General features: G+C 41.2%; 1 protein-coding gene across 8 annotated transcripts in view; it reads right to left on the bottom strand.

Annotated features, from left to right (window-relative positions):
- The window catches only part of Dnah9 (dynein axonemal heavy chain 9), a 337,403-nt gene that overhangs the window by 135,213 nt on the left and 180,961 nt on the right, over positions 1-21,229 (bottom strand). For all 8 annotated transcript variants that reach the window (XR_005878261.1, XM_040748879.1, XM_040748878.1 and 5 more), the window contains 6 exons: positions 18,510-18,706; positions 12,642-12,804; positions 10,606-10,729; positions 1,108-1,250; positions 580-741; positions 192-425 (listed from right to left, as the gene is read on the bottom strand). Coding sequence is in view for 7 of the 8 variants with exons in the window: in XM_040748879.1 (XP_040604813.1) it covers positions 192-425; positions 580-741; positions 1,108-1,250; positions 10,606-10,729; positions 12,642-12,804; positions 18,510-18,706 (1,023 nt within the window). In the remaining variant the exon portion in view is untranslated. The remainder of the gene's footprint in view (positions 1-191; positions 426-579; positions 742-1,107; positions 1,251-10,605; positions 10,730-12,641; positions 12,805-18,509; positions 18,707-21,229) is intronic.

Raw genomic sequence — 21,229 nt, forward strand, 5'->3', positions numbered from 1 at the left:
TCAGTGAGTGGGAGCAGACAAGACCAGATGCTGAAGGTGTGACTTTTGGGGGGTAACTTGCTCTTGACTTCTGATCATCTTCCTGATGCTGTGGGTGCTTGAGATGACCACAGAAGGTTTTCAGACCTTTACTTACAGTGTAGTGGTTTAGGGCTACTCCTTACTAGACAGAAGAGAGGGACACTGCTTACCTGGGCTGAGGTGCTGTGCAGTTTCAACAACCCATTCTCCAGCCGCTCCACCTTGGACTGGAGTTCTTTTCCATTTTTGTCCAGCAAGCTCTGGTAGAGTCTGATGAACTCCAGAAAGGACTTGGGTGTTGTGTAGTTGTAACGCTGCTCATTGGTCAGGTAAGATTGGGATGCCTTGTTGACACTTGTGTGGACAAAGGCCATGAACTTGCTAATTGACTGCTTCACTTCAGGCTAAAATCAGAAATAACGAGACTTAAGATGACTATTCAACCCTTCATCACATGGAAAGCTATGCTCAATGGCTCTATGGAAGCCCCAACTTTGACTTTGCTCTCTGGACGTTTGAGGTGAGGTGAACACTAAGGGGAGCTCTTTCTCCTCTTACCTCAATGTTCTTTGTGTTCTGCAAGAAGCGGAGGCTCACGGACTCCAGTGCCTGCTGAGGCCACTCATGGAACCAGTTGATAGCAGTACAGTTCACAATGGCTGGGAACTTCCTGCTTCGAATTCTCAGCTTATTCCCCACAGGGGAGAAACAGAGAGTCACCTGAGGCATGAGAAGGGGAGGGAGAACCAAGAAGGTATCAGAGAAGTTCACAGAGAAGCAGGCATGGATTCAGGTTATTCAGATCTCCTAGACACCTGAAAAGCATGCCCAACAGTGAAAGGATCTTCCCATGTGAGCCCATCCTTCTAGCTATGACAGTAATAATGGCAGGGCTGCTCCATGCATGAGAGAGCCCTGTTCGTAGAGGGAAATTATATCCTAGAAGAGATGCTCAGCCAAAAAAGAGAGTTGCATCATCACCACCTCCTCCTGAAAAAGTTCAGAGGGACAGTGTCCAATGTATCATATCCTTTAGCCACCTCTGGCCATGGCCATGCCCATGCCCAGCAGTCTGTCTTTCTGTACCTTAAGTTGTCGCCGGACTCTGTCTATGAAGAACTTCCAGCAGTTCTCTCTGCTGTCAATGAGACCTTGGCTTTTGACTTCATTCCTCACATTGCTTATGATATCCTCCACCTCATCATCAGAGTAGAGATCTGGGATCTCGCCTGGGGATAAGTGGGGCACAGATGGGAGGCTTTGACATCTTGATAACTGATGTAATCAAACAAAGGGAGTTCTTTCACATTTAATATACAGATCTCTTGATTTTCTGTCATGTTCAGCCTCACATACTGGTGAAACCAGACAGGTACCATATCATAACAAGACAGGAAGCAAATGTATTAATGAGAGGAAGGGGTATAGGATATCTATTTTGTTATCTTGTGGTAACATCCCACTGGTTATTTCTTCTTTTGTTCAAGACATTTATTTGCGAACTACTGTATTATTGACCTTTATGTAAACTGTATCCTCAAGGAGTTTATTATTTAGAAGGAAATAAAAATCATACTTATCTATAAGATTTATGGTAAAAAGGGGATGAAAGCAATGTACAGCTATGTGCATAGAGTGAAGGAGACTGAGGTACAGTCACTTCCTACCGGACAAAGGAAGTAAGAATGGACTGCTGTAAGTTAATGTGAAAACAGTGCCTTCAGTCAAGTGTGGGGGGTGGATTACCTAAGAATTCTTCAGGCTGTACTTGAAGAACTAAGACTCATAAAAATCAGAGTTGACTTCTCATCTTAATTTGTATCCTGGGTTGAATTTTAAATAGATAAACTGTTTCTATTAAAAACTGATAAAAAATCAGAAAACAGGTGAAGAAAAATTTCTTAAAAGCTTTGAGTGATAAATAATTTTCTGAATTGAACTCAATCTACTTTAAAGAAAAATAAAATTGATGCTCTCAAATGGAAACATTTGATAACTTAAAAATTTTAAAACACTAGCATGACCCAGGAGCTGCAGAGGATAGACATGAACTCAGGTTATTTTTTCCTTACTATATAAATACATTCTTCACCAATAAAAGATGAATAATCAACACAAAGATGGGGGAAGGATAAGAAAGAGGATTCCATAGCAAGGGAAATAAAATTGTCTTTTAGACTCATGGATTAGGTGCCTAGCCTTGTAATAATACCAAAAATGTTGATCAAAACTGGTGACTTTTTTGTCTGTATACATCAGGTTTGCAAGTAAGAAAAGACTCTATACTTGCTCATAGTAACAGAAATGTTTACTGAAAGTATGTCTAATTGCTGATTTTTAGCCACATTGACAAGATCTTAAAGTGAGAGAAAACATTTTAATGAGGCAGTATGAGAATAAAATTGCATGCCCAATCCCACAAATTAATAAAATTTAAAAACCTAGCAAATATATAAAATTAGTATAGATAACTAGGCTTCCTCTTGAAAATGCCAAGATGTTAGAAAACTTGATGAAAATAGCTTGCTACATGAAAATATGTAAGAAGCAAAGCAAGGTCTGTTGAGATGGCTCAGCAGGTAAAGGTACTTGCCATTAAACTTGATGATCAGAGTTTAGAACCCATAAGGTAGAAGGAGGAGGAGTTCAGTCCTTCACATGACCTCCCTCTGATCTTCATGTATACTATGGCACATGTCTCACAGTAAATAAATGCAATAAAAATGTTTTTAAAGTATTAAAAAACCATTAAAACAGAGGCAGATTTTCTAAAGCATTATTAGCAAACAGGAATATGTAAGATTTGTCTTAATCCAATGACAGATATCAACCCCAAATATGATAACCATAAAACACTAAATGTTTGCTTTTAAATCAAGAACAAGACATGCAGAGCTGCTGTCATGTTTTCCACTCAGCATCTTACAAGTTGTTTCAGACTGTGCAAAACATTAAAAAAAACAGATGCATGCATAAAGATAATTAAAGTCACACAACTGTTATCATTTGAAATCCAATTTTAAACAGAGAAACATTCACACTAATAATCAGAACTCACAAGAGTGTTCAATGCCAGTCTTACTGGATACAAAGGCAACATAGTAAAATAAATTACGTCTTTGTTCCCAAGCAAAAGAAAAAAAGTTAATTTAGAAGTTATCATTTAGAATAGCTACAAAACTATAGGCTTCCAAGTAATGAATACATAAAATGTGCAAGGGCCTAGTCCTGAAACAAAGTGTTATTGAAGAAAAGAAATGAGATCCTTAGAGGAAATACAGACATGTACATATGGGGCAAGATGCACTGAGAACTACACCTGACACAGAGAAAAAACCACAAGCAGAATTTGATTCTCACAAATGTATCCCAAGATGCACTTGGAAGAGCAGAGAAGAGACACTCATTCTATCAGACACCAAGTAAATCTAAGATTGTTAAAGAAAGGCGAAATTGGTCCTGGGCTAAATTAACATAGTAAAAGTGAAATATTTAGAAGCTGACTCAGATAAAAAATAAAGACCACAAAATCTAATATTGAAGATTGACATGCAATGGGATAAACTAATAAGTAAAGATGCTAGGATAATCCTATATCAACACCGCAAAACAGTTAGATCATCATGTGAAAATCAATTCCAGGTGGATTACGGACACAAATACAAAAAACAAGATAGGAACAATTTAAACAATTAAATATTAAAATTGAGGCATTGGGGGTAGGACAGAATTTTCTGAAACAGATCATGAAAAACCCTAAGATGCTAAAAATACGGTTCACTTTTATGACATTACAACTAAATTGGTGTGATGAAAATTAGATGAAGACTTTAAAATGGCATTTACTACCTATAGAATGAGGAGAGGGTTGGTACCCCAAGTATAGAAAGAATATCTACAAACTTATAATTAACATCAGTCCAAGGGCCAAATGGTAAAGTATGTAAGCAAGTACCACATACAGGAGGGATGGAGTGATCAGTGAGTCTTAGCATATGGAGGTCAAAGGGTAACTTGAAAGGGTGAGCTCTCACCTTCTACTGTGTGGGCTCCAGGGATTGAACTTAGGTAATCATGTTTGGCAGCAAGTACCTTTACCCTCTTTATTTAATGTTTTAAATAAACACTGGAACTCCATATAGCTCAAAGTCACTTGCAAAATGAAAAAAGAAAATGATGAGATTTCAATTATTCCTGTTGACAAACTTAATGTTAGATAAATGGAGTGTTGGTGAGATTGGGAGGAAAAACATATAGGCCAGACTCTCAATTAGCATAGCCACCATGGAAAGCGGTTTCATGCTTCATTCGTAAAGTTGAGATGCATATAATTGGGCAATCAAATCACCTAGCACCTGTGGAACACCTACTTAAAGAAACTCACATACACACAGGGAAAAGTTTTAATATTTCGACATCATTTCCAATCCCAAGGCTGGTTTTTTTTTTACTGATTTTTGAATGTTCAAAAATATTTTGTAAAGAAAACAGCCAATGTGGGGGTGATAATGTGAATATTGAAAATTTTATTTTTCAGATAATTCTGTCTGGGAGAAGGATCTAGGATTGTTGCTTGGATTTCACAACAGAGAAGAATGTATATATTTTATTAGAAGGGGCAGGTTTAGATATGTTTGAAAGCCAGGCAGGAAGCAAGCAAGACAGCAATACAAAGAAGTGATGGGCTAGAGAACGTTCTCACTTGGGGTAGCTTCTCAGATGGAAGGGCTGATCTCGGAAAGGTGGAATGGAAATGATGAAGGCCAGGAGGATACTGAAAAGAAATTCAGAAACTGTGAGGCCTAAAGGAGACTCAAGGCTCTTTGTTCAATGGTGTAGAACAATCTCGAGGAACTGAGTTTAAGAGAGGAAATAATGAAGGAAGTAGTGGATAGTTAAATAGTTGAAAAGCACCTGTCATGATACTAAGGCTTAGGAGATCTTACAGTTGTTGGGAAAGCCCTCGCATATTGCTGGAGCAAACTGTCATGCTAACACAGTCCATCTGGACTCAGAACTACCCATGAGATCCCATTAGATCTTCAACTCATAGGAGCCTTTGATCCTTCTCTCAAACCAGCATGGTACCACCAGTGCTGCAGAAATGCCAGAGATGAGAGAAGTTCTTGGTGTCACCCTGCCCATTCTCCTTTCAAGAGATCTTGATGTCCCCAAAGTGTGCAAGTTAGCCAATGGTCTCCAATACTAGTGTGCCTGGAACTATGATCTTGTTACTAACCTGAACTAGTGCACATCCTTGAGCTGCTGCACCTGCACTAACCCAGGTATGAATCTTGTGCCGGGTAACCTAAGTAATTTTGAAGATCAAAATAGGGCTAGAGAGATGGCTCACCAGTTACGAGCATTGGCTGCTCTTCCAGAGAGGTTCTGAGTTTAATGCCCAGCACCCACATAGTAGCTCATAAACACCTAACTCCAGTTCCTAAGCATCTAGCAAACTTCTGGGCACCAGGCACATGTGTGGCACACAGCCAACATTACATGCAGGCAAAACGTCCTTACAATAAAATAAATAAATAAAATAAGCAGCACACTTATAAAATATCTTGTACTATCATTTGTCAAAATTAAAGACTTCCAAACAGAATAACATGTTTCAGCCTCTTTTGATTAAACATATAAAACAGAGAAAACTGTTAGGAAAATAAAGGGTATTTAGTGTGTTTGGGGTGTTGGGGTTCAGCTCAGGGCTCATGTTATATTTGGAGATGTACCCAGGAGGCATTGGCTTGTGTCACACTCATGGTGTCAGTAGTGGTCAGGGCTTCCAGCTCTGTGGCCTCTGCACTTCCCTGTACCTCTCTGTCTCTGTCTCTGTCTCTGTCTCTGTCTCTATCTCTGTTTCTCTCTCTGTCTCTGTCCCTGTGTCTGTCTGTCTGTCTGTCTGTCTGTCTGTCTGTCTCTCTCTCTCTCTCTCTCTCTCTCTCTCTCTCTCTCTCTCTGTGTGTGTGTGGTATAGCCCTCCAAGTAGGGTGTGGTTCCTTCCCCATCTTAGATATTTATAATTGATCCATCCACATTCTATTCACCTTACTGTTATCTGAAAGATGCAGAGTTGATGTACTTTTAATGTTTCTCTAAAATACGATGCAGATTGAGGATAAGAACTGTGGCCTGCAGGCTATATTTTGTTTATTCTCTCTTTTTTGTATGCCCTCCAAACTAAGAATTGGACATTTTTAGACAATCCTTAATGTTTGAAATAAAATAATATTTAGTAGCACACAAAACCTGTGTGAAGTCCAAATTTTATTGTTCATGAATCGTTTTTATTGGGTATAGTCATGCTGATATGTTTATGCATTGTTTGTATTTATTTCTGTACTTTAATGACAGGATTGAGCAGTTGTGACAGAGACCTGGTGATCTTCTAAGTCTGCAGTATTTACTTTCTGACCCCATAGAGAATGCTCATTGCTCTGAGCTTGTGGAGCATTCTTAGTCCCAAGATTCTGAGAGCTCTGGAACATTTATACAGTCACCCAGGCTTGACATCTGGTTGTGGTTGATTTTCTCAAGGTCCCAAACACTGAAAAAAAATCAGTGGATGGATTATCTAGTGACACACACATCTGAACTGTGAGCAAAGTTCCCATTTTCAGATGTGTTCCTCTATTTATGACAATGTTACTTACTCTGTGATGTAGTAATACTAGGCTTTGATGAAAGCTGTCAGAGAATTTTGTGATGTGCATGCAGATAGACATTCTTTAAGTATCTTAAAACTTACCTTCTAGGGACTCAGCTCTACCTCCAGGTGTTTACAGGCTACAAGGTTTAGTATTGTGCAAGCCAGATTATCATTTGTGCAGTTAGTGGGTGTCTTAGGGTTTCTCTTGCTGTGAAGAGACACAATGACCATGGCAACTCTTATAAAGGAAAAAACTTAATTGTGGTGGCTTACAGTTCAGAGGTTTAGTCCATTATCATCATGGCAGGAAGCATGGCCTGATGCAGGCAGACATGGTGCTAAAGAAGGATGTAGGAGTCTTATATTTTGATCCCTCAGTCAACAGAAAGTGATATTAAGACTCCAGGGATGGCTTGATCTCCAAGCCCTCCTCCACAGTAATACCCTTTACAAGACCACGCCTACTCCAGCAAGGCCACACCGCCTAATAGTGCCACTCCTTTTGGGAGCCATTTTTTTTTTCAAATCACCACAGTGTGCTTTGGTGGAAGAGACTCTGATACCTTGGTATGGCTCAGTCAGTCAGAGCCTAGGATGAAAGTGGAGTGCTTGACTCTGTCTTACACTTGCCTGTTAACTTTGACCCCACCTACAACCTGTGATTAAAAGAAAAAAAACCTGCCTCCTTTGACCCCAGAAGAGAAACAAGGGGGTTGCAATGATTATTTCAGTACCCATGTTCCTCTCTATTTATGGCATGAAGAATTACTAAAACATACTACCCTATAGTAATGGTTGATGTCTAAAATGACACACCCTTCTCATAGTACTATCCACAAAATGTTATGCACTTTAGTTTAAAAGTCAGCTTCCAGAATGTCTTTTAGAATCCAGGAGACATTAAGTACTAAGAAGAAAGGAGAAATAAAGTCTGCAAATGGCTATAGCTTTGTCAGCTTTCTCTCCTGAACTGGATAGCAGCTATTTAATCATTACGTTTTTTTGTGTCTCAGGATTACTTGGCATCATAAAATTAGCAAATAACTGATAGTATAGTTTTAGTATCCTTAAATTTACAGTCTTCTTTCAATATGATGGGAATGTGTGCAGGCACTGATGTTTCAAAGTGTATGAAGCCGAGGCTATTCCTAGTTCTGACACTGGCAGAGTGAAGGTGTACTACCAAGAAGGCACTTGAAATGGGACTTCTGACATGGGTGAAGAGGATAAGGTTCAAAAGGAACATTGAGGGCAGGGTGTCTGCAAAGGGTATGGTATGTGGCATCAAGAACTAGACAGAGAGAAAACAGCATTAGTTGGCTATCTCATATACATGTAGATTATAAAGGAAAGGCTGACATAGGGATGGAGTCATGCATACAGAGTCTAGAGCAGAAAGGGAAAACAAGATGGTGATTATTTAGGCTCTTCTATATTTTTTTTTTGGCATTGTCATCATGGCTTGATTTTGATAATGATATCATTATACCAAAAACTGAAAGTATGTGGGAAGAAACACCATAGCCTTTGGCATGAAGTTACTGGCTCTTTGGGCAGACATTTTGGGGGAGGGTGAAACCAATAGCATACACCCCTTGCACGTTGACAGCCATCCTGACTTGCAGATAACTACTATGACGTACTGAAATATTGGCAGGAGCACCCAAGGCATCCGGTCTGGGAAAGGCTTTCACCATGGCAGATTTCTCCCTTATTTCTAGACCCCAACCTTTTCTGACTTTATATCACAAAGTATAGTTCCTTCCTTCCCCTGTGATAGCATAACTCCACAAAACTGAAGGATTACTAGGAGATGTTTTAGACACCCCCAGGCCTTGGCTGGACAGGCATCCAGATGCTTTCCAGCCAGAAAATATTCACTTCAAAGTGAAAAGTAGAGGTACATTCTGAACCTCTCTGTTGACGTTGTTAAGTTCAAAAGGAGGGCACTGAAAGGAGAAAACCACAACAAACTGCTTCCCCACTTTAACACTCATGTGCCAAGCACAGTCTTTGGACAACTGCATCCTCAAGGGGAACCATGTGCCTGAAGGCTCTCAAGCAGGCTAGCTGTGTTTTTATTGGGCAAAGCCTCAGAAATTCATCTGCACTTGAATAGAGTCATCTTTTAAATGAAAGAAATTAAAGATACTTTATTGAGGAATGAAACTCCAATTGCCTAAGGTTGAACAATGTCGGTGTCTCAGATGTTATTTTAGGAGAAGGTGACCTGGCTGGATTGACGCCAAATGAAATACAGGGTGAAGCTGGCACCAAGCCTCATATCTCCAAAGCTATAAGCTTTAAAAACTTGGGTTTACTCTCTTAGTTGTTTTAGAAATTAGGTTTTAAGATAGCTTCAGGGTGGGAGGACAGTTGGATCCCTCTCTCTTTTAATACAACCACAAAAGGTGTAGTGATGCCTTAGGTTAATTACTATAATAAGATCTTAAAGACAGTATTTAAGAAGGGGAACAGTTGTGATTGGAGGAGAAAAAATGTGTAAGTTGGCAGGAAAACTCTTGGATATAAAAGTAGTTTAAGCAGGATCAAGTGGGAAGTGTAGGCTCAGTGTTACAATGGGAGCCAGAACAGTGAGAATCCAGGACAGAGATCCTCTTTAGAAACAAGCCATTACAGAACCTATTAGTGCACCATCTGTGTCAGGGGACAGTGGTTCTTCATGGAACAGCTGCCATATACCACAGGAAGCAGTGCTATGTGTGTGACATGAGTGGACTTGTGAAGTAGTGACATCATCCTGAAATGTAACACTTAAGATATGGGAGAAATGGTGGAGAAGTATTCTGTGACCATAGTCCTTAGACTAGGGGGTATGAAATGGATTAGGAGTGGGTCCTGGAGGAATGGGATTTTGGAGTACAGGGAGCTGAGGTGAGCATTTTGTTTAGGGACATCTGTACACTGAATGTTCTCTTGACCAGGTAAAAAGTTGGTTTACATGTATGTTTGATTTGAAATGACAGACTATGGACACCCCCATGGAGGGCCTCACCCTCCCTGGGGAAATGAGGGGTTATTGCGGGGGTTGGTAGGAGGGCATGGGAGGAGGGGAGGGAAAGGCAGAGGGATGTGGAATTGACATATGAAGCAACCTTGTTTCTAATTTAAATTTAAAAATAAAAAAATAAAATATAAAAAAGATCCAGGAATGCATATTCTCTTTGATTGCCATTAATACATATTCATGCAACTGCATAACCTATTGTCATATGCAAAATTTATCAACTACATTGGGTCATTTGCATGCTTTATTTTTTCATGCGACTATGTACATGTCTTCAAACATACATAATTGTTTTTAGAATTCCTTATGTAAATCCTGAATTCCTTCATAAGAAGAACAACAAAGTTGCAAGAACCAAGCTTTCTCCTTCCTCAGTTGTGGGGCACTTGGCAATGCATGTGGACTTCACTGGACATGGAATACAGTTATGTGGAGAATTTCTTTGTTGTTGCCTCCACTTTTCTTCATCAAAGTTCTGAATCCTTGTTAAACCACTGACTGGTGACTTGATCTCACCCTGTGGTGTCAGCACATCTTCCCTCTTTCCATCTTCTTCCAGCGTCTATCCACTCTGAAGACCACATATATTCTACTTTCTCTTTCTTATGGACATCTACTCTCTCAACTTAGAAAATTTTCAGACCCTTAATCTTTCTTCTCCTGTCGAACAGATTTTATCCAACGGAGAATCTCAGAATTACTTCTTGCACAGTGAGAATAGACACTAGGAAGCAGCGGAGCTGTAAGCTGCAACAGCTCTGGGAAGGCCTTTGGCAGCTCAGCCCTTCACTATATGAATTTTCTGTTGCCTATGACCTGACTTTCTTGACCTCAGACCACCGCTCTATCTTTAAATGGAGACTCTGGCCTTGTTGGAGGTTTTCAAATGTGGAGAATTGCTTACCAGATGCCAGGAGATCATTGATGAGGACCAGGAATCTCTCATCAGCCACATGGGCATCAGTCATGAGAAAAACCGTGCTGAGATTTTTCACCCCAGCTTTCAGACACAGGCTGGCCAGGTCCACCTGCAAGATCATCAGTGTCAGAAACTCCTCCAAAGAGATCAGTTACATGCTTTTCTGAAATGGAAGCCTGTTCTTATCTATGTCAGTTGGAAATCAAGCAAGATGACAATGAGAGGTAGGGAGATGCTCTACTTTTCAGCAAAAGGTAGGGAAATATGCCATATTTTTAGGCACCAGTCCAATGGGGGTGAGCAGATAAGACCACATAGTGGGGTTCTTAATTCATTCCATCACAGCTCCCCATGCACTGTGGCCAAGCTCCTGCAGAAAGGTAACCAAAGGACCTTTCCTTGCTTATCTGTTTTACTAATGTCATCAAGTAAGAATGACTTGCTGCAAAAGGCAAGCTCTCAGAAAAGTTATTTACTAGGGGCTACTTGCATGGGAATGAATGCATTTCATACCAGCAATGCCTTGCCCCTTATGACTAGCTCAAGAGAAAGATGTTGACTAAAAAAACGTGCCAGAGAACACAGGCATAGGTGCAAATACAAAACCACCCACAGGAAACCCAATCAAAGCTGATGATACATGAAATCTAGGACTAAGATGCCAAGCCCCGAATTTACCCAGTGTAACCAGTCTTGGTTCCTTGTAGTATAAATCCTGTAAAGTTTACATTGCATTCTGCTATGCTTCGTTCTCTCCAGTGTCCTTCAGAACTGATTTCCTAACAGCCTCACACCTCCTTTTATTGTAGAACTTCCACAGAATTCCATTAACCCCTCAGAGACAACTGACTTCTTTTTGGATTAACGGTTCTTATCCTACACTTAATATCTATGACAGTGTTTCTCAACTGTAATTAGAATCACCTAAAGCAGTGGTTTTCAATTTATGGTATGATCCCTTTGGTGGTCAACCCACCCTTCCACAGAGTGCACTTAAGACCATTGGAAAACATGGATATGTACATAGCAATTCGTAACAGTAGCAAAATTACAGTTATGAAGTAGCAATGAAAATAATTTTATGGCTTGGGTCACCACCACATGAAGAACTATATTAAAGAGTTGCACCATTAGGAAGGCTGAGAACTTCTGCCGTAGGTGAGTTACAATGTCCAGGTGGTTCCCCACACAAACTAAATCTGAACAGCTTGTGGAGTAAGGTAGATATAAGCATTATTGGAAGATCCCTAGAGGTTCTGGTCCATAGCCAAGATTTAGCATAACACCATTCTGTAAATCCCTGTTTCCCATCCCACAAGCTTGTCTTTGGAAATACTGAAGAAGATTACATGTGAACCTAGATGTAGCCAGTGTTGACAAACGGGGCTGTGGCTTCGGAGCAAAAGTGAACTTCTACTGCTCTCATCATGGCCTGAGAGATGATGGGGCAGGTGGGTAGGTCTAGCTTAGCGCTGGCTGGAGTTCTAGGAATACTAAAGACAATTCCTGATGGAAATTATACCATGACTTTCTACAGTGACGTGGTTGTGGCTGTGGATACAAGAGGTTGCTGGACAGACGACCTTTGACAGATGTGCTTACTGCCCTTCTTCCCTGTTCAAAGCATAGACCATGGCTTCTATCTGAAACTAGTAAATGCCACAGAAGGCCCCAGAGGCAGTGGTTATTCCCTCTCTTTTAAAATATGAATTTTTTATAAAAACTGTCTGGATCCTTCCCAAATCTTTTAGAGCTGCTAGCAAGCTGTATGTTAAGTTTGATACAGATTGGGCGAGAGCTGAGGAACACTGATGCGCAAGGGTAGATGAGGTCCCACAGAGGCTGACCCTGGAAAGGACGCTGTCCTTAGGCTGAGCCTAATGAGAAAAGAGCCCCTATATCACCAACCTGGGAACTAAGGAGAAAATGAACAATGAATGGGAGGTTCTGGGTAGGGGATATAGAGAACCAAAGAAAGATGACAAAGAGGCATGGTCTCCTCCTGAAGTGGCTAAACTTACCTTGAAGTCAGGGATTTGGTAGCCTTTGCGCAGGGTGATCTGGAACACATCCATGGAGCTGATAAAAGCTGCCAGCCTCGTGAGGCTCTGCTTACCACTCCCACCCACGCCAACTAGCAGGGCATTTCCTCGGGGGGACTCCAGGATTCTGTTGATATGGCAGCTGAAGAGAGAGAAGTGAGCAGAAGCATATCACAGAGGCCACTGTCCACAGTGAGAAGCATGCAGGGCACAACACTTGGAGAGGAAGCTGGATCCTCTTTGGTGGCACAATTGAACTCTGGGGGAACTTTCATAGTTTGTCCTCAAACTTGGCATCATCTTCCTGCCCAAGTGCACTGCAATTGTCATTGTTTTACCTATAGTCAGAGGACCCAGTGAACCAGGGAGAGTCAGGGAAAACTCCAGGGCAGGCTAGGAGGCCTGGTAAGGTGAGTGGTGAGGCTGGGAATGGACTCAGGGTGAGTTTCTTCTTCTTTCTTACTGAACCCACCTTTGTCACAGTTCCCTTTCTTACATATTTGTGACTTTGGATAAAAGACGGAGCATGAAGAAAAAGATAAGGAGAAAGCATTCTATTAGGAAAATAAGCAGAGAAGACTAGAGCTGATGAGGCAAGGCTACAAGTGTCTGTCTGTCTTAGGAAGACAGGGAACGAAGTTAAAACAACCGAAAGAAAGCAGGGAGTTCTGGCTTGAGCCTCTGTCCTCTAACTCTTCCTGGATGCTGATGTTCAAGTAATAGGTATTTACAGATGCTTAATGTCAGCCTTCAAGATGCTCACTTCCTTGGGTTCTGGATTCTTCCCTTCTAGTATCTTAGCACATCCAGTACCCATTTCTCCACCTCAGCAATGTGAGAGTATCTCAGGTTTCCTCTGGGTTTAGATATTCCCCTCCAAAGGAACCTGCTTCCAATCCAAGAGGCCTTCTTCAAATGACACACTGGCAGCCTCCTCCAGGATGTCATGCCAATCATCCATTAATCTCCACTAGCAGTGAATCTTATATAAGGCACCCAATGGCTTCTCATTATCCAAAATATAGGAAACGTAGGAAAAAAAACCCCACAATTCTATTGTCTAGCAATAAATCCTACTGACATTAATTTTATGGCCTTCCAGACTAGTGTGTCTGGATGTCTGTGAATATATATTTGGTTATTACATTTGAAATGTCAATGCATTTCCATCCTGTAGCTTTTAAAATTTGAGGGCACCTTTTATATGAACATAATATTTTGTTTATTTGTTTCCAGTCATGACGATAACATCTATGTCCCCACAATAATAAGTGGCACTCTACCGCAAAGCCAACCCCTAAATACGGAATATAGTGTCTTGAGACCAGATTTTCATTTAGCGGTAGATTGTGATGACTTCTCTGAGCCATTAAGCAACCTCCTAAACCATGCCTTTGATGGTGGAACACTACCATATAGGATATCAATATTGTATTGATAATAAAAACACAATAACTTGCTTGTCTGAAATACCCTACTATTGGATACTTAGGCGGTTTCCAATAATGTGTTAGAACATTTTGTTTATATTTTATATCTCTAATCATTTCCTTGGGGGTGAGTTTCCTAGATGTAAAATTGCTGAGCCAAACAGCAAGGCAATTTTTTAATGGTTCTGGAAATTTAATGAAAAAGGAAAAGCTCTTCAGAATGGGGGTGCTCATCTGTGCTCTTCTCAAGTGAAACAACTGACCCCATGGGTCTGTCACGCTGGAGGGCAGGAACATGCTGGGCTGTAGTCACTGCGTTACAGTGTAAGTCAGTGAATCCCAGTGTCGGTGATCTTTGGACAAAGAGTATGAGAATTAAAACCTGGGTGCTGCACTTCTGACCAAGAAGCAGAGGATCCATCTGAGCCTGGATTACACTACACTACACTCCTGCATCCCTGCTACTCTGTCTCAAAACATGTTAAGGATGCCACTCCATATTCAGAATAAACAGCAGTGAATTAAGTTCTGGCTAACCTCAGAGTGGGGGTGGTGCTTGGGAGTGGATTTGGAAGATGGGTTTTCATATGTTAACAAAAATGCATGCTCGTATAGCTACATGTATGACCCAGTCATGATCAGCATCAGAAACTGTGGGTTCTTATTGCCTCATTTCTCCTGTGGTGCATATGTGCTGCTGGGAAGGAAACCCTTGCATAAGTGTTTGTGTATCAACAACCTCTTCAGCAGCATGCAGAGGGCATGGACCCCATTTATGTATGTGTATATTTGTTATATACACACACACATATATATATTTGACAATTTTAAAAGCTAAATACTATAGTCTTAATATTAATTTGATTTTCTAGGGACCTGAATACTTATTGTGTACATGAACCACAATGTTTTTCATTTGTGAATTTTCTGTTGCTGTTTTCTCAACCAAGGCTCACTTCTAAATTTGTAAGGGCTTTTCATGTGCATTCTGAGTTCCCTTCAATTTTCACTTTTACCCCTTTTGTTTTCCTTTGATGGCTTAGACATAGAGAAATATTTAGAACTTAAAACCGTATGTCACCAAATTCTGTGTGGTTAAGACTTGTTTGCCTAAATATTCAGGAGTTATTTATTGGCCTACAGTTACATCTTTTATTAGTTTCCCTCTTCACTCCACTTATTTAATTGTGGAACTTATGCTCTGTCATTATCAGCTAGATTTACCCTTCTCTTGCCTTCTTATTAAACTATCATTTACACATGCATAAAGAGTGTGAATGTTCATTTTGTATCCATTACAGAGCGAGCACACTGAAGCTATCCAATACAGTTTCATTAAGTTGAAACAAAACCCAGTGTTTGCATGCAGTATCACATTGAAGGCGCTGTTTGTAATTTTTCATTATGCTCTGAGCAGGGGATTGTTTCTTCTGCATCTGAATTGGTGCCTGATGAAAGGAGACACTGGTGCCAAGTGTCCAGGCCCTATCTTCTCATTCAGGAAAAGTGGAGACTGGACAGAATGAATATCTAGAGGAGAGAGGCAGGCTTGGAGGAAGAATTGGGTACAACAGAGTCACTGGGTTTCTTGGTACCCAACTCTAATGTTGTAGGCCTGAATTCAGCATAGCATGGGCTGTGTTACTCAATATCTAGATGGGAAATGCATTGCTAGTGTTGAGGTTTCTGAGCTAGAATAGGTAAGTCTGCAGCCATCTGCGTTAGACTCCAGCTGGGGCTTCATTAGCAACCTCTGACAAGGGCAAGGGACTCTGAATTTAAATCACAAAATTTAAAAAGAAGATCAATATTCTAGAGGACTCCTGGGCTAGAAAACCAAGACTGTCTATGTTAAGCCCATTACTGAATTTCTGAGAGATTAAAAACAAAAGCTGAAGATGCCCCATAGCACAGCTGGAGGAAACTGGTTCTTTGAAGACACACACACACACACACACACACACACACACACACACACACACACACACACACTCACCCTAGAGGACTAATAAGACTTTGGAGCACAAAAGCAGTGAAGGTCTGTGTGATTCATAACTACAGTGTTTCTAAGAGGAAAAAAAAGAACATACTGAAAATATACATGAGGAGGAAAAAGAAAGAGGTAAGGAGAAAAGCTGGATGAAAATTACACCAAAGTGAAGTGAAGTAAAAGATCTAGTATAAAGCCTTCAGCAAGGACAGAGCAGACCCTGCTGACATGGTAAATCAGGGAGATATTAGAGGGGCTTCCAGAAAGAGACGAAGGTACACAGTCAGGCCAAGATGCTCCCTAGAAGCTGTGTAGGGATAGCTGTGTAGACGTGATCAAGTCTACAAGCACATGTTAGATGGTGGATGGATGGGTGGATATTAAACAAAGTAGAAAAAAATCATGAGGTATGCAGCATCTGACCTAGGAACACAAGCGTTTGACCTCAGTGAGCGGTAGGTCTGGGATGGGTACAATGATTTGCTCATGTGGCAAGAAGTGCTTGTTGAGGAGAGAACTATACAGGAGAAAGTATGATAGGTATGGACTGCCTTTTTGATGGATTTGGTTGCAGAGCAGAGAAGTGGTGGTAGTAGATGAAAAGGAAGACTGGGCCAAGCAATAGCTTACTATTTTTTGACAATTGAAATGTTTGCATGCTGATCCATATGACCCCGAAATTAGTGATGGGATCAAGTGTGAGGAGGGAGGGAATGGGACATAATTGCAGGAAGAAGGAAGGTTACCACAGAGGTGAAAAGGGATGGGACCCCATGACAGGCAGAGTGACTGGCCTTCAGAAGGAACAGATTCTTGAGCTGAAATGGGAAGGCTGGTGGGCCTTTGTGTTTGGAATGCATGAGATGGGGTTCAGATAGGCTCCATGTGCCCTGGAAGTGATTGTGAGCATTCTCTTCTAGTCACTTTTATCACCTCAGGTAAATAAGAGACGCATTTTCTAGCTGTAACTGAAGACAGGATAGGGCTGTGGGAGTTTGAGAAGAGAGGACAATTGTGTATCTGCAGTTATCTCAGAAATATAAAACCCCAGAGTACAGGGGGAGAATTTCAAGCCACATTTAGAGCCTACCTGATTTGCCTGGCCACAAATATGAAGTAACACTAGCCATCATGTTTGGGGGTATTTTCTTCAACAATTGGGAGAGGGATGGAATAGGAGATGGCATGGTTTAACTGGAGTTGTATTTGGTACTCTAGACACACTGACAGGAGAGTTATGGAAGCCTGGATTGGGATAACCATCCCTTAACCAAGAAGGCATGGCAGGGAAATGGATATGGGAGATGATATAGCATCTGACCCATAAATGGAAGTCTTGATGGAGATAAACAGCTGAGGCTTGGGCAGCTAGTAGAAGGGAAAATGAATACGTGAGTCACAGAGATATTTGTAATTCAGACTCTGAAAGTGAGTTCATCACTGTTAGTAGGCATGCTGATGTCCTCTTCTAGCCTCTACAGGTACCAGGCATGTATGTAGTATACACATACATACATACATGCATACATACATGCATGCATACACACAGGCAACACACTTATACACATAAAACATAAAAACAAATACATCTTTAAAAAGGGAGAAATGGCTTAAATGTGCCATTGTGGCGAGGGTGAGGATAAGGAGCCTGTCCCTCTATGAGCTTTTGAGTTCATGGGTTGTGTGGGAAAGGGAAACAGATTCCCTCGACTCAGGGGCCAGTCATGATTCAGTCAGAATTTAGCAGTTAAGACCCTGGGAACCTTGGTCAGGGAGGAAGGACACTGGAATGCACCAAGAGTGTTGAGTAGAACTCAGACTGGATAATATAAAAGGTTAACTATGAGGCACACTGTGTGAGTGTCAGTTATCTGGGAGTGCTGTTGACTATTGCAGTGACTCACTAGATAATATGAGCACACATAGTAATATTTAAGTTTTGAAATACCTGTGTATTGGGAAATTTGGGAAATTTTGTGTGTGTGTGTGTGTGTGTGTGTGTGTGTGTGTGTGTGTGTGTGTGTAGATGGGGGTCCTGGTGCCTCTTTTATGATCTCAGATCTCTTTGTGTTGCTGTGATTATGGACAGGTATATAAATGTGAATGTGGGATTAAATCCAATTCTGCATGTTCTACTGCCCCCTACGGCCGTTGGTAAAACTACAGCCGTAGCATTACCAGTCATCTTGACCCTCACTCAGGGATAACCATGGCTGGCTTCCTGCTTTATGGAACTGGAACTGTCCTGGGGTGAGGTAGGGTAAGTGTGTGTGTGTATATCTGGTCAAAACACATTGTATGAAATATTCAAAGAACTAATTTAAAAACTCTAGGAAAAAAGGAAGCAACTTGGAATAACCAAATGAGACCCCTGACCCTGGGAAGGAAAAGCCACCCAGGAGACACAAGGAAGAAGTACACACTCACACGTGGCGCATGGCATCCTCAAAGAGAACCAGGTCCATCACAGCATTCACCTCATTGTGGCTCTCCAGGGCTTCCACCAGAGTCTGGCTCAGAAGCTCCCATGATTGCACAGGCATGTATTTGGGTTCACCAATGCCATTTGCAAAGTGACAATACATGTTCAGGCTTTGTGTCTGCTTCATCATCTCTTCAACATCCTGGTGAGAGGACACGGGAATGAGGCTCTTAAATGTTCTCGTCTGGTACCATATATGGTGGAGATACCAGCCTGGCTGCTTTCTCTACAAGCTTCACGAAAAGACAGCATCAGAGCTACTTCCAACACAACCTCTTTGACACTTCCCTGGGAGGTGGGCTTTCACCCTGGGTTTACCAAATTCATGAACTCATTAACCTTGTTTGTTAACCCTTACAGACTAGTGGCAGGAAGTGGAAAACAGGAGGAATTCACCTTTAAAGCACTGTAAGAACATTTTTGTTTTCAAAAGAGAAGATGAGGACACAGGTGAATTTCTCTGAGTAAGACCTCCTTTGGCAACTTTGGATACAAGAGATCATTGCCTGATGTCCTCACTATACATCCATTTCAATGGTTCTTATTCTCTAACCTACAACCTGGTCATAAAACCCATTTCCGGTCTTCTGTGAGGTTGACTCCACTCATAGAGATGATTTAGTTTCTGAAGAATATTCTAGTAGCTCCCATCCTTAGTTTGCTGGTTTATATATAAGGTTGTTCATACTATTAAAACACTTGGAGTAGAATGAACTGTTAATAAAACTTTCATTATGATTCTGTCTTGCCATTTTTCAAATCTCACCCCAGGACAAATATTACCATGTCATATGACTAGTACAATTTGATTAATTAAACAGATACAACTCTTCATCTCTTCATTATCAACATATTCTCTAAGTATTTTAGAAGCTGCTATTGTTAGTTCACATTAGAGGGAACGGTAGCAAATTATTTGCTCGTCAAAATCTACATACCTAAGACTTTATGTTCATGTGGGAAGAAATATAGAAGTGATGTGTCCCAGGAAGGCTTTCTAAAATTCAGACTAGGAAACAGACAACCAGTAGGGGCCACTGCCAGGGCTAAGTCACAGCAGTATTGGCCTTATAAACTCCCTGGGCAAGATCCATCAAACACAAAGGAAGAAAGTGAGCAGGGCAAACCACACACAGAGAAATCAGACCTGCTATCTGAGCAATAAGAATAGAGGGCCAGAAGACTGACTATCAGGTTTGCCCTGATTTTTGAGGGTCTTTTAAGCACCATAGAAAACCCTAACCTATTCTAGCTTTGTTGATTTTAACAACAATTGCCCAGATATCTGGATAGGTTGAATGAAATGCAAAAGAACTGCTTTTTCTAGTTTAACAAGACTCAATAGGAGTCTGTGCCGGTTAGTTTTATGTCAACTTGATACAAGCTAGAGTCATTAGAGAGGAGGGAGCCTCAGTTGAGAAAATGACTCCATAAAACCAGACTATAGGCAAGCTTGTAGGGAATTTTCTTAATTAGTGATTGATGTGGGAGGGCCAAGACCATTGTGGGTGGGGCCGCTTCTGCACTGGTGGTCCTGGTTTCTATAATAAAGCAGACTGAGCAAACCATGGGGAGCAAGCCAGTAAGCAACACCCCTCCATGGCCTCTGCATCAGCTCCTGCCTCCAAGTTCCTGCCCAGCTTGAGTTCCTGCTCCCACTGCTTTTAATGATTAGCTGTTACATAAAACTGTGACTGAAATAAACCCTTTCCTGTCCAAGTTGCTTTTTGGTCATGGTGTTTCATCACAATATTAGTTACCCTAACTAAGATAGCTCTGGAGAAATGGCTCAGTGATTGGGAGCGTTGGATGCCCTTCAAGATGACCAGGGTTAGATTCCAAGCACCCACATGGTGACTCACAACCATCTTTAACTCCAGTTCCACGGCATCCAATGCTGTCTTCCAGCCTCCAAGGGCACCAGGCGTGTACACAGAACACAGACATACATTCAGGCAGAATACCCGTACACATAAAGTAAAAATAAATAAGGAAGCACAGGAAAGGAATGCAGCAACACCGTGGTCCATCTTAAGAACAAGCTAACACAGTGGGTTGATCCTGATGGGTGTCAATTTACACTAAGGATCTACCAGGAGAAAAAAGGAAAGTGCAGTTTTGAAGAGCCTCATCTACAAAGATTCTTTGATGAACAAAGCAAGTCTCCAGTTTGATGTTCAGATCCATGTTGTGTAGAAGGGAGAGAGGAAGACACCCAATACGGTGAACCAAAGCATACTTAATAGTGACATTATGTTATCCTGAGCTACTAGTCAGGGAACTGGAGGCTTTAACTGGAAAAAAGGGGGGGGGGACTGAATCACTTTGTTCTGATCCCAGAGCTAGGATACAGGCAGGCAAGGGGCTTCACAGCTCTGATCAAATTTTTAAAGTTCTAGCTGAGACCAACTCATAAAAACTAGGCTTACTTGCAAATTTATAAGTACACAAACTGGCCAGCTCTGCAGTATACACAGGGGGGGCATCTACGAGGTGAGAGATCTGAACACCAGGCTCCATGAAAATGATGAAGGAAGTAGATGTGAGGGTGTTTACCTTGAAAACTTAACAGTCCCTCTCAGCACCTAGAAGTTGGGCATTTGGACTAGGATAGGTTGTGACATCCTCAGAGCCACACACAGAGTTTTACCAGGAGAAAACATGG

Source organism: Mesocricetus auratus, unplaced genomic scaffold (assembly GCF_017639785.1).
Source record: "Mesocricetus auratus isolate SY011 unplaced genomic scaffold, BCM_Maur_2.0 Super-Scaffold_100007, whole genome shotgun sequence".
NCBI classification, from domain to species: domain Eukaryota; kingdom Metazoa; phylum Chordata; class Mammalia; order Rodentia; family Cricetidae; genus Mesocricetus; species Mesocricetus auratus.